Consider the following 13266-nt stretch of genomic DNA (forward strand, 5'->3'; position numbering starts at 1 on the left):
GTCTCCTGCACTATAATCTTTAACATCAAACTTCCTCTCAGGTGTCCATCTTGAACTATTCTTTCCTTTGGTTTTTGATAAACAACTTCAGATATCCTTACCAATAACTCGTTTTTAGCCTGGATCTCTATTGTCTGTCCATGTATCTATCTACCTTTGATGCAAGACGTTGTCTGTTCTCAACACCCATCCCAAATAATCCTTGTTACCACAGGGTCCATAACTGATGGCCAGATTTTAGCATGCTCCAGGGGGACAAGTACAAAGTGTGACCTTGACGGAATTAGATTATACACCAAGATAATTGAAGGATTTACTAATTATATTATTAGAAGGTAGGATGTTAGGGCAAGGAATTTGTGATATAACCCTGGATTGGGGTGAATTTACTGATATGGTGCATTTTCCAAAGATCCTGGGTTTAGTGTAGTACTTCATGTAGCTGGAGGGATTTGTAACAGTTTACTTGATTGGTTAATTGAAATATTAACTTAACGGTGGCCTACATAGAGTCTAAGTGATATACTTGACTCTCAATTCATTAGACTCAACTGCATACCCCACTGTGTTGATTATCCCTTCTTAGTGTTTCATCAGCTCATTTGTTCCTTTGTCCCTTCTTTAATCATTATTCATCATGCTCCTATCCCGGGCCCTCTTCATATGTTCTCACTTGCATAACCTTAGGAACCACGTAAGCACCAATGATTCCCACTGAAATGCCTCTAGTGTAGACTTCTCTGATACACTGTAGTTCCATATTCCAACTGCCCTTTTGGACAGATCTTTGTTGATGTTTGCCTCATAAGCACTTCGACCTCAACGTGTTCAAATTTCAATTTTTTCTCTCAACTTCTTCTGTCTTGTATCCTCTATCATCTGTTAACAGCATTACCATCAGCATTCCATTTACTCCAGTCCTATTGAATCAGAATCTCTGGAGATGCACCCTCCGGAATCTGTTTTTGAGCAAGTCCCATAGGTGATTTTTATGTACACTAACATTTAAGAATCTTTATAGTTCCCTATGCTGGAAGCCTCAGAGTCATACCCTCTCCTGTTTACCACCTACATCTAGTTGGTAGCTGGATCTTATTGAGGTCATCCCCAAATGTCTAAAAAACGACCCTTGGGTCCTTCCCCACTACCCCACTTTTACTTCCTAATCTGTCCCTGGCACTCCTGCAGGAGCCTCCATGCTGTCTGCATAACCTCTGCCCTCTCTTTTGTATAATCACTGAATGCTGATGTCTTTCAAAAGCCAAATCTAAGAGAGAAAGCTGACTGTGCTATTTCTTGGCTTAAAAGCACTCAACAGCTTGATGGCATGGGAGCAGTTTTCAGACTTTTTAAGGTCGTGGAACTCTTTCTTCAAATAAAACCGTGCCAGGAAATCCAACTTATAGAACAGATAAAAGCAGAGCTGCTCTGTTTGAAGCAGGGGTCGGCGCCACAGCCTTGGCCACTCAACCTGCCTTGCTGCGTTTCCTAAGAAACCATTCCCAAAGACACAGTTTGAAAAACACTCGATAAAGTCCAGATGCTTTATTTGGATACCACATTCCTCTCTGGCTGGCACCCTCCTTCTTCTCACCTCTCCACCATTAACTCGGACCCCAGCCCTGGGATTATTCATTATTCCCTGGACTAGTTGTATGTTCTTGTGACTTTTCGTATTTACTGTCTTTACATCCTTGAATGGCTACTCGCCTCTTCCTAATCGTTCTTTTACTTTGAGTTCTCACAGCCAAGTTGGCATTTATAAGACTGTTCTTTTTATGTGTATGTCTGTCTCCACTAGAAAATAGAAAGCTCCTTGGGATATAGCCCATGCTTTCTTCCTCTGGGTATCCCCTAGATCCAGCATAGTTTCTGACACATGGTTTTACACATGCTTATTGTGACCCATTCTCTCTCTTCTTTGGTTTTATTTTTTTCCAGACTGAACATGTCTTAATGAATTAAACATTACCTTAAAAAACAACTTTATTAACCTCAAAGCTATATGACAATACTACTGAAATATTTTCCTGTTTGATATCCGAGCATAGTAATCCATGGATATATGCATTGTGTATCATGGCATATGAAGCTGAGCTAATACTGGTACAATGTATTTTTGACAGCATTGACATTTGCTGTCGTTTTTTATGGATAGTGTATGTTATGTGTATTCATTGTAGAAACGTGAAATTAAAGACAATTATAAAGAAGAAATTAAAATATAGCCATAATGTAACTCCCCAGAGATAGACCTAATATTTTGACTTATTTATTTCTATTCTTTCTTCTGTAATATTTAGGTGTGTAGACATTTCCTTTTAAATTGGAGCCATAGTGGCACCTGGGTGGCTCAGTTGGTTAAGCGCTGACTTCGGCTCAGGTCATGATCTCACAGTTTGTGAGTTCAAGTCCTGTGTTGGGCTCTGTGCTGACAGTTCCAAGCCTGGAGCCTGCTTGGGATTCTGTGTCTCCCTCTCTCTCTGCCCCTCCTCTGCGTGAGCTCTGTCTCTGTCTCTCCCTCAACAATAAAATTAACATTAAAAAAAATTAAAAAATAAAATTAGAGCCATAGTGTGTAAGTACTTTTATATCCTGATTTTTTTCACTTCATATTATGAGCCCTCCATCATCATACAGTCATCATATACTAGTCATCATGTACTAGAATCTTAGTATTGTTGAGAATCTTACTAATAAAAATTGTGAACTTCCTAAGCAATTTCCAAGAAATTTGTGAGTTCTTTTTTTTAAATGTTCATTTTTGAGAGAGAGAGAGAGACAGGGAGGGAGTGAGGGAAAGAGGACATGAGCAGAGGAGGGGCAGAGAGCAAAGGAGACACAGGATACAAAGCAGGCTCCAGGCTCTGAGCTGTCATCCCAGAGCCTGACGTGGGACTCAAACTCACAAACCGCAAGATCACAATCTGAGCCGAAGTTGGATGCTTAACTAACTGAGCCACCCAGGTGTCCTTGAAATTTGTGAATTCTTAATGGAAAGTCTAGGAAACTAGAGAAACAGACCTGTAGGCATTTTGTGAATCAAAGGGAATGGAGGAACATTTTGACTGATCTTTCTTAGTGACAGATCGCTTAACTTCAGTGTAAAGGCAAATGGATGGAGGGGTCTAAGATTTTTTGAGCATCTGTTATGTGCCAGATACTGTGCTTTATATACATTTCACATTTTATGTACATTTTAATACATGTATGTACATTTTATATATACTCTGTATACAAACATTTGAATATTCACAACAAACCAAGCAAGTGGACATTCATATTCCCATTTTGCAGATGAATAAACTAAAATGCAGGAACTTAGAATACCTTGTCCAGGTTATTATCTGAGAGAGTCAGATTTTAATTCCATTTGTTTCTCAAGCTTCACACTGTCTCTAACAGCAACTCTGAGAGGGTACACCGAGGTTGCCTTTGATTGTGAAGGCTTTGTATTAGCAACGCTTATCCTGTGGGGTATGAACCTTTGGGTAACCACAGTTTTTGAGCCCCTGAAATTACCCCTCTTTGTTAGACATTATACATGTCTATGATACATTAGAATATATTTATACTTTTTCAAGGTAGAGAGTCTGTGGTTCTTGGCTGTCTAAGGTATCCTTCAAAAAGCTTTATCTCTATTGCAGATAATGGAGCATCCACAAGTCTTGCAGAAACCCTTTGAGGAGACTGTAGTTTTACTTGCCAGGCCCTGCACTGAGAACATTATATTTTCTTGCTCTCTTACCTTTTCGTGTGTCCCTGGAACCCATGGAATACGTTTTCTCTGGATGCTCACCAGTACCTTTGATACTGTTCGTTTATAAGAGAGTCTCATACAATTTCCATGTCTGCTAACTGTGCTACCAAGTCACTGATATGTGTTCCTGTGTGTAAAATAATAATAACTCTTGCATTCTTACTTCTTCACAGCTGAGCATTTCAAACCGGGCTTTGCACATCTAAAAGCACCTATACTTGTACTGACCCAGTAGCTTCATTCCTATCAAGGGCTCAAAGAATGCATGACCCTTGATTTGCAAACTTCCTGGTCACCACACTCTTATACACCTAATATATTAGGAAGTGACATATGGTAAATTAGAGAAGGGTACAGATTCTTCACTACAATTCCATTCCATTGGGATTGAATTCACTTCCTTTAATCTGGGATGACTTTAGTAATTTGGTTGACAAATAAAACATGGTAGAAGTACTGTTCTGGGACTTCCAAGGGTAAGGTTTAAGACGTCTTGCAGCTTCTGCTTTGGCCTTTAGAATGCTTGGTCTAGGGAAAGACAGCTGCCTAGGTCTAGGGAAAGACAGTTCCCTGAACTTAGGGAACCCAAATTTTTTACAGTGAGCTTCCAGCAAATCTGCCCTCTGCCCTGGAGAGAGACTTTTGCTTTGTTGAACAGATCGTAAGCAAATCTGTCCTCGGCTCCAGAGACAGACACAGTGTCTTTCCTGGCTGGTCACCAAACAAACATCCTTGGAAGGACTCCCCAGAACAGAAGGGCAGCTAGTGCCTCTCCTCACAAGACATGGTAGATATGGAAGAGAGCCACGGAGATTTCTCTCTCAGCTAGGGATTGAACGGATTTCTCCTTCCATCGGTGGGGCCTAAGCCTGCCCATTTCCACACACTCTCATTAAACATTTGGATGATACACATTTTTGTATTTTACATTTTTATAACCTAATGGGAAAGCTAAAATGTTTTCTCCTTGTTATAATTTGCATTTATATAACTAGTGAGCTAACTGAGCCTCTTTTCATGTTTCTCTGATTCGTTTCTGAATTGCCAATACTGTGAGTTGCCTATTCTTATTTGCACCTTATTTTATTGGCTCATTTTCTTGTATTTATCTCTTTAAATTTTTTTAATCTTTATTTTTGAGAGAGAGAGAGAGCACAAGTGGGGGTGGGACAGAGAGAGAGGGAGACACAGAATCCAAAGCAGGCTCCAGGTTCTGAGCTGTCAGCACAGAGCCCGACGCGGGGCTCGAAGTCACAAACTGGGAGATCATGACCTGAGCCGAAGTCAGACGCTTAACCGCCTGAGCCACCCAGGTGCCCCTTGTATTTATCTCTTTATATTTTCTAGATATGCATCCTTTTCCTGCATTATATGGAACCATCACTTGTTTTCACTTTATTTGCAGTGGCTTCCTTTGTACACTTACTTTAAGTTTATATATGATCTATTCTCTGAAACTTTTGGGGGGGACAGTATAGAATTTTATATAGGTCTTGGTAGTTAAAAAGCATGTAGAGGAACTATCAAATAAGATTTAAGTCTATCTTCTCATTTTTCTTTAAAATCTTTCTCTTTTGAATTTATTTAGATTTTCTCCTTGCTGATTTCTCTCAGGATAGAAATAGTCTTCTAAAAGAAGTAGGATAAAAAGTCTTTGCTTTAGAAATACCAAAATACGTGATGCTGAGATAAGAACCAGTTAATGTCAGATATCTTTTTTCCAAACTGAGGGTTCTGTGAAAGTTCACAATTAACATTAGAATATTAAAGACTCTGAGAGGTTCTGTAGAAGAAAAATAATTTAACTCAATATGGAAAAATTTTTGTTGGACTGAAGAACTTTTAAAAACTTCCATAGAATATCTCATGACATCTTATGGGATGCTGTTGCTTCCATGGAGGCATTGAGAGACAGTCACATGTCACATTAGAAGCAGGGTCCCTGAAACCACAGTGCTCTGAATTACTACCTGAGCATGTTAATTAACTTCTCTAGGCCTCAGCTTTCTCATCTATAAAATGGGGGTATTAGGATTTATTTTGCAGGGGAGTTATAAGGATTAGTTGAGTTCTATAAGTGTTAGCTATTACTGTGTAACATTCTGAGGATGCCACTCTTGGAGCATCACTATAAAGCTGGTAATATTTTTAATTGGCCTCCCTAATGTTCAGAGAATCAATACATTGTGAAATTTAAAAAAATTCAATTATATTCCCATTGAATGTTGCACACAGTTGTCTATGTAAGAATAAACTGCTGTACTGAAAATAATGCTTATAATTTCACACTATCTGCCTTTGAGTCTATCATAGTGACAGAACTATTTATTTCGCTCCCCACGGCGTGTTTATCTCTATGGTCATTCTCACCATTTGACGGTCATGTGGATTCTTGCCTGCTTGTCTATTTGAAAGACACTCCCAAGTGAATTTTGCAAATGCTGTTTCACCTGTATCCTGAGCATTTCTAAGTCTGCCAGAAATCTCCCTAACCGTTGTGTTGTCATACAGTGACAGAAAAACAGGAAATTGATTTTATTTTTATTAATTTCATCCTAAGGGCACTGCCAGAAGTAGTTCACTTCTAAAGCTGCCTTTCAAGTACTCCTTAATAAGATATGTTTAGGTCTTTCCTTTGACAAAAATATCAACCTGCATGATTTTTAAGTGTGTTACTCAAAAAATATGCTTTTTAAAAAAATACGTACATATCTTGGTGACGCTGTGAGAATTTTTTATTATTGCGTCTTTTGTGGTGCTCAGCAGTTAATGATCTGTCCCAATCTGTCTATGCTGAAAGGCAGCAGAACGACTTAGGAACAATTCTGCCATCTTTTTGAAGAGTTGTGCAGTTTGTCAAGGCTGCTGGCCAAAGAGGGGAAAATCTACATCTAAAATGTTGACGTAGAGAGAGATGTTGAAGTGAAAGTATTGAAGAATAAAATCAAAATGGATTCCTTTTCCAAATCTGACTAGTGTTTTCGCAGCACATTTAATGAAAAGAAAGAGGATCGACTCTAGATAAAATGCTCTTAGGGTTATTTTTACTTCTTTTTTCTTACCTAAGTAAAGGGTGTAGAGGGTACAAGATTCTCCAGGAGGGTCTATGAACTAGCTAAAAAGAGGCATCAAGAAATTGTACAAATTTAGGTGAATTCATCCCACGCCAACTGCTGGTCCTCCAAAGGCTCGTACATTTTTTTTTTTTGGTTGGTGTACAGAGAACAGATTAGACATAGGTTCAGACTAAACACAGAGGGTTCCATTGGCAGGACCAGGACATCCACTCCTTAAAAAGGAGAGCTCTATGGGAAGCCAGTCCACAATCAGAAGTGTCCAGGAGGAAGTGAAATTCAAGCAAGAGGATATTTCCCTTTGGTTGTATGATTTGAGTGGTTGTGTGTGTGTGTGTGTGTGTGTGTGTGTGTGTTTATTGAAATTCTAGTTAACATACAGTGTGATATTAGTTTCAGGTGCACAATGTAGTGACTCAACACTTCAATACATCACCCTATGCTCATCACCACAAGTGTACTCCTTGATCCTCATCCTCTATTTAACCCATGACCCCACCCACCTCTTCCTCTGGTAACCATCAGTTTTCTATAGTTGAGTGATTAATGTCATGAGATTTGCCACACTGACGCCCCATCCTGCAACATGGAGCATGCGCTGCAGGGAGTAAATGGGTTATTTTCATTTTGAGGCCCGAGTGATTCTCCTGTGCTCAGAACCTGGATGGGCATCGTCGGCCTCTAGCTCCTTAGATCTCCTTTGTCTATGCCCAGGCTCACTTTCTCCTCTGCACCACATTTCTCCAGGACTGTCACCAGTTAGATTCCATCCTATTAAATGCACAGTCCAGTCCTGCCGCCTGGAGGACACACACTGATTTTCTTAGTAAAGTTTTGGCTACTTCTTATCTATCTCTTTGGCCACTCATTCATAAATCAGCTCTGTCAGTCCTGGTACAAATGAGAAAAAATCCAATTAGGGCTAATTTTGTTAATTAAAATCTTACAGGGAAATTTTATTTCTTTTATATCCTTGTCTGATTTCCCATCTTCTCTGTCACCTTCAGATGCTCCGCCATGGTGTCACTGCCCTCCCTCTTTTTATTCTCTTCACTGGGCAGAACCATGGACCTTTAGAGGGCAGGTCTGCATTTCCAACCCGAGGCAAGGATAACCATAAGCTTCAGATCAAACATTTTTGTGGCTCCCAGCCCCTTGGATAATCTCTAAATACAATTCTATGGAACATTCACACATGACTCTCTAAATCTGACATTTCAAATACAAATATGTCCTAAGTGAACCAGGCTATAATTATAGCATATTCATTCATTGAGTTACCAAGTGGTTTTTCCATTTCAGTGTGAAACCAGATGAACCACACAAGGGGTAGAAAAACCAGTTCTGCTCTTTATCTGAGGAGACCACAGTGGACGGTGATGCAAAAACCAAACCATTAACCTTTCTGAAGAGCCCTTTTTGCTCTAACCTTGTGGCTTTCTGTTCTTGTCAGCCTTGGGGCTCTCTGATCCCTGCTGCCTCTAGGACTTTGGAGATGGAAGAAAAGGCCTGGAGTCAATCTGGAAAGTCTGTGCTGACCAGGGCAGTTTTCTCAGAGGGGGCTAGCTCTTGACCTATAGGAAGAGGTTCTGTTCTGAGTCATTTCAGCAAAGTTATGGTTTGGTGTATACTGTATAAAACAGACACCTAGGGACTTTGAAAAGTTAGGCTCTGGACAAGATCCTGTCCTTTCATATCACCTGAGATTTTGATGTCAGCCTAAACTTAGGGCAACTGGGAGGCCCCAAAGCAGCCTTTGAGTAGGTATCTAATTATGCTTGGAAACTGGCTACAACCAAGCAAGCCAAGCGTAACTTGCACGTAGACTGCAGTCCGTAGACCTGGGAAGGAAGCTGAGGGACAAGGTCATGGGATGAGGCCACATCACAAAACCAGATAGATCACTCTAAGAGTCCTCATTCGTAAGGGGTGTACAGAGAGAATCCAGGTACCAAGCCAGTGAAAGAATGTGCTCGAGAATTAGGGTGAGGAACGCAGCCTGGCGTGCTTCTTATGTTGACATGGGGTAGTTTTGTAACATCTGTTTCACAGTATGTAATACACACCTGGAATAATTCACAAATCTGTACATCATGAGATATAAACACTCATCTTGAGAATAAAACATTATCCAGTATGGTTGAAGTTCCTGTGTTCTCTTTGATTGGATCTCTGAATTCCCCATGAAATTTATACTATACTACAAATGTATATGTTTATATACTACAAATTTATACTACAAATGTATATATTCCTAAATTAGATATAATGTTGTAACAAATTGTTTCCTTCACACATATGGCATCATTCTGCATGAATTCTTCTGTAACTTGATTTTTTCCCATTCAGTGCTATGTTTGTGAGAAACATTCCAGTTGATACACGTAGCACCGATTTATATTTGTCTTGACAGCAGTGCTCTTTGCACAGTGGTCCTAGTTGGGGGAAGAAGGGAAGGAATAGGAGGGAACCACTTAATGGACAGTTCAGTCTGTGCACTTAGTGTCCCCCAGTCGTGACCCCGTTCACCCATGGGTCAGCCACAAGGGTGGTAACAGCACTGGCTGGCAAAGGAAATTAATTATAATGGAAGAAACTGAATTTGCACAAAGAACCTGGAATCAAGGAAGTATAAATTATATTTCATGGTAATAAAACACATAGTAATTATTTAATGGTTGCATGTTGATTTTTTTTTTTTTTTGAGTAAAGTAGATCACTGTTTCAAAACTTAGACACTATGCGCTATGGGAACATGGCCTAATTAATTCTAAATAATTTTTCTCTCCTTTGCTTTCTCTTTCTTCCCTTTGTGTTCTGTATTCTACCCCAGGTCATCTGATTCCTGCTTTGTAGCATTCTGAAGGATTGACCTTCTTGGAATGTAATCCCAGTGGCGTCTCTTTTCTGTGTAGCCCTCTCTGCCATCAAACAGCCAAGTGACTCCGGGTTGATCCGGGGCGCCTCAAGAATTGCGGATATCACTTCACCTGGAAGATTCACCCACTGCTACTCAGAGCTGTTTCTGAAATACCATGTCTAAGAGCTCGGAGTTTATCAATCTGTCATTTTTGTTAGATCATGAGAAGGAAATGATCCTGGGAGTCCTAAAGAGAGATGAATATTTGAAAAAAGTGGAGGACAAGAGAATAAGGTAATATTCTTTTCTCTTTTCTGCCCTTCCCGACTGCTGTCTGTTGGAAGCAAGCTAGATTAGAAATTGGGCAGCTGCGACCCTACTGGAGACAAATGTTGGTCAGTGCCTTTGTGGGTTCCCAGCAGTAACCCACATATTAGAAAACATCTTTGATGTTTTATCACTTAGCTGGATTGAAGGATGGAATTGAGCAAATAATATAGTGTTTTTTTCAAAAAATGTTCAGGTTTATTTATTTTTTGAGAGAGAGAGAAACACAGAGCACGAGCGGCAGCGGGGAGGGCAGCGAGAGGGGAAGACACAGAATCTGAAGCAGGCTCCAGGCTCTGAGCAGTCAGCACAGAGCCTGATGCTGGGCTTGAACTCACGAACCATGGGACCATGACCTGAGCTGAAGTCAGATGCTTAACGGACTAAGCCACCTAGGCGCCCCAGGGATAATACAGTGTTGATGAGAATGCCCATTCACTAATACCATCATAAGTAGTAGTTAAGTGGAAGGACTGCCAAGGTTTGAATTCCGGCTCCCAGATGTATTAGTTGTGTGACCTTGAGCAAGTTACTCAATTTTTCTGTGCCTTGGTTTCCTCATCCATAAAAGAAAGATAATAAAAGTGCCCACCTCAGAGCATCATTGCAAGGATTAAGGAAGATAATACATGTACAGTGCCTGGTACCTAAGTTCACAGTTATTTATTTATAATGCCTTTCTCAGGTCAGTCTTTCTGGGAATTTGTTCCCACCATAGCTGAGAAAAGAAGAAGAGGATCTGGAGAGTGAAAAATTCTCATTTTACCCCAGAAGTCGCCTGAATTTTTAAGAATAAGTCTCTAGGGGTGCCTAGATGGCTCTGTCAGTTGAGCGTCTGACTCTTGATTTTGACTTAGGTCATGATCCTAGGGTTGTGGGATCGAGCCCCCCATCAGGCTCTGCCCACCATGAGCATGGACACAGCTTAAGATTTTCTTTCTCTGTCCCTCTGCCCCTCTCCCCTGCTCGCATGCTCTCTTTCTCCCTCTCAAATAAAATTTAAAAAATAATACGTCTCTGTATGAGTAACATGGAGAAATATGGGCACAGTTGAGTTTCACATCAATTGTAGGCAAGGTTGATATTTAGCTGGATCCCCAAGCATGACCTTCCCTATGTTTCAGCTAGCATCCATTCTGATTGGTTGTATCTTCTGTTCTCAATGGTCACAGCCTTGTTCTGATTGGTCGTCACATACATTGGGATTGGTTGCAGCCTGTACTGTGCTGCTTGTGAAACATATTTAGATATTACATCTCACCCTGATGAGAGGAGCAGAAATAAACACAGTTGCCTTCTCAATGACCACCTACTGTGCAACATATAGATTTTGTGTTTTATGTGTCTCTCCAGACTGCAGTTATTCTGACCACAATGCTGTGAAACTAGATGTCAACCACAAGAAAAAATCTGGAAAGACCACAAAAACTTAAGTTTATTCTCTTTTTTTTACTCAGGAAAAAACTTGTCATAAGATTATCTTTATATATTGCAAAAGTATTCAATGTGCCTAAAGGAACCAGGATCCTAGAATTGGAAATACATTGAAATATTCTTGATTGATGCTTACTTCATAGTTAAGAGCCCAGAATTTTTATTTTCATCACTAATAGGATTCAACCAATCTTAAAGAAATAAAGGCTTTCATGAAAATTATTGCAATTTTTCTATGCCTAGAATTCAGGTTAGTGCAGTTAATGATTTTTAAAGAGATCAGAAATTATGTTTCTGGCATTTGTATTCCAGTCACGAAAACTGACTAAATTTTCTATTCTGCAAAAAGTTAAATTGTTTATGGGAGGTGAGGTACTAGCTAGTAACTGATAACATGCTGTGGGGAATTAAAAATCACTCTATTCAGGAAAACACAAAATATTTTTTTTCTTTGTTTTTTTAAGTTTTATTTATTTATTTTGAGAAAGAGACAGACAGTGAGTGAGTGGGCAAGCAGAGGAGGGGCAGAGAGAGAGTCTCAAGCAGGCTCTGTGCTGAGAGCACAGAGCCTGACACAGGGCTCAAACTCACGAACTGTGAGATCACGACCTGAGCCAAAATCAAAAGTTGGACACTTAACCCACTGAGCTGCCCAGGCACCGCAGGAAAACCCAATTTAATAACCAGATCCTCACAAACACTGAAGTACAATGAATAGGGATTTGTTCAGAATATTTGCTTCTGTCATTCACAATATCTTTTCCTAATAATCTGTTTTACTCTGTTTTCCTTGTTTTCTTTCTTCCCTTGCCTTTTTTCCTTACTCTTTATAAAGAAATGTAGGCAAATGTGTAATATACAACAGAGCTATTGAGAATAAAGTTGTTGATTTCCTGGCCCTTCAAACTTGTTTCTGGAAAGCAGAAGAAAGGCTTTAATAGATCTAAGAGATACTTTTATAGAAAATAGATATTTTTAAAGCTACTATATCTTGTTCCCTTCTTTAATAGCAGCAGTGGCTAATATTTTGTTGAGTTATTTTCTGCACTAACTGTATTAGATATGTTGTCTCATTTTGTCCTGAGCTACCAAGGTATGAGCTCAAGCCAGATGACTCAGGCTCTGCTACTCTTTTTTTTTTTTAATGAGAGAGAGAGAGAGAGACAAAGTGGGAGTGGGGGAGAGGGGAAGAGGGGGGAAAGAGACAGAGACAGAGACAGAGAGAGAGAGAGAGAGAGAGAGAGAGAGAATCCCAAGCAGGCTCCATGCTCAGTATGGAGCCTGACACAGGGCTCGATCCCACAACCCTGGGATCATTACCTAAGCCGAAATCAAGAGTCCGATGCTCAACCAACTGAACCACTCAGGTGCCCCTGGCTCTGCCACTCTTAACAGTTTTGTGTATTGAGAAGCTACACCGAAGTGAGTGGCATGGTATTTAGAGTGTGTGTTGTCGGGGCGCCTGGGTGGCGCAGTCAGTTAAGCGTCCGACTTCACCCGGGTCACGATCTCACGGTCCCTGAGTTTGAGCCCCGCATCAGGCTCTGGCCTGACGGCTCAGAGCCTGGAGCCTGCTTCTGATTCTGTGTCTCCCTCTTTCCCTGCCCTTCCCCCGTTCATGCTCTGTCTCTCTCTGTCTCAAAAATAAATAAACGTTACAGTGTGTGTTGTTGAATCACATATCCACATTTATTGATTGAAATCTTCGTTAAGCCATGAAATCTTTGTGTCACTTTGGATAGGTGTGTTCCATGAATAAATCGCTCATTTGGCGAAACAGAGATAATAACATTAGGTACCTCATGAGGTTG

At 40.3% G+C, this 13266-nt stretch overlaps 1 protein-coding gene across 2 annotated transcripts in view; it reads left to right on the forward strand.

The window, feature by feature from the left end:
• SYTL5 (synaptotagmin like 5) overlaps window positions 1-13266 on the forward strand; it is a 308338-nt gene that overhangs the window by 187251 nt on the left and 107821 nt on the right. For both annotated transcript variants that reach the window (XM_045050606.1, XM_045050607.1), the window contains exon 3: window positions 9668-9988. In XM_045050606.1, the coding sequence (XP_044906541.1) occupies window positions 9870-9988 (119 nt within the window). In that variant the 5' untranslated portion in view covers window positions 9668-9869. The remainder of the gene's footprint in view (window positions 1-9667; window positions 9989-13266) is intronic.

Source organism: Felis catus, chromosome X (assembly GCF_018350175.1).
Source record: "Felis catus isolate Fca126 chromosome X, F.catus_Fca126_mat1.0, whole genome shotgun sequence".
NCBI lineage: Eukaryota > Metazoa > Chordata > Mammalia > Carnivora > Felidae > Felis > Felis catus.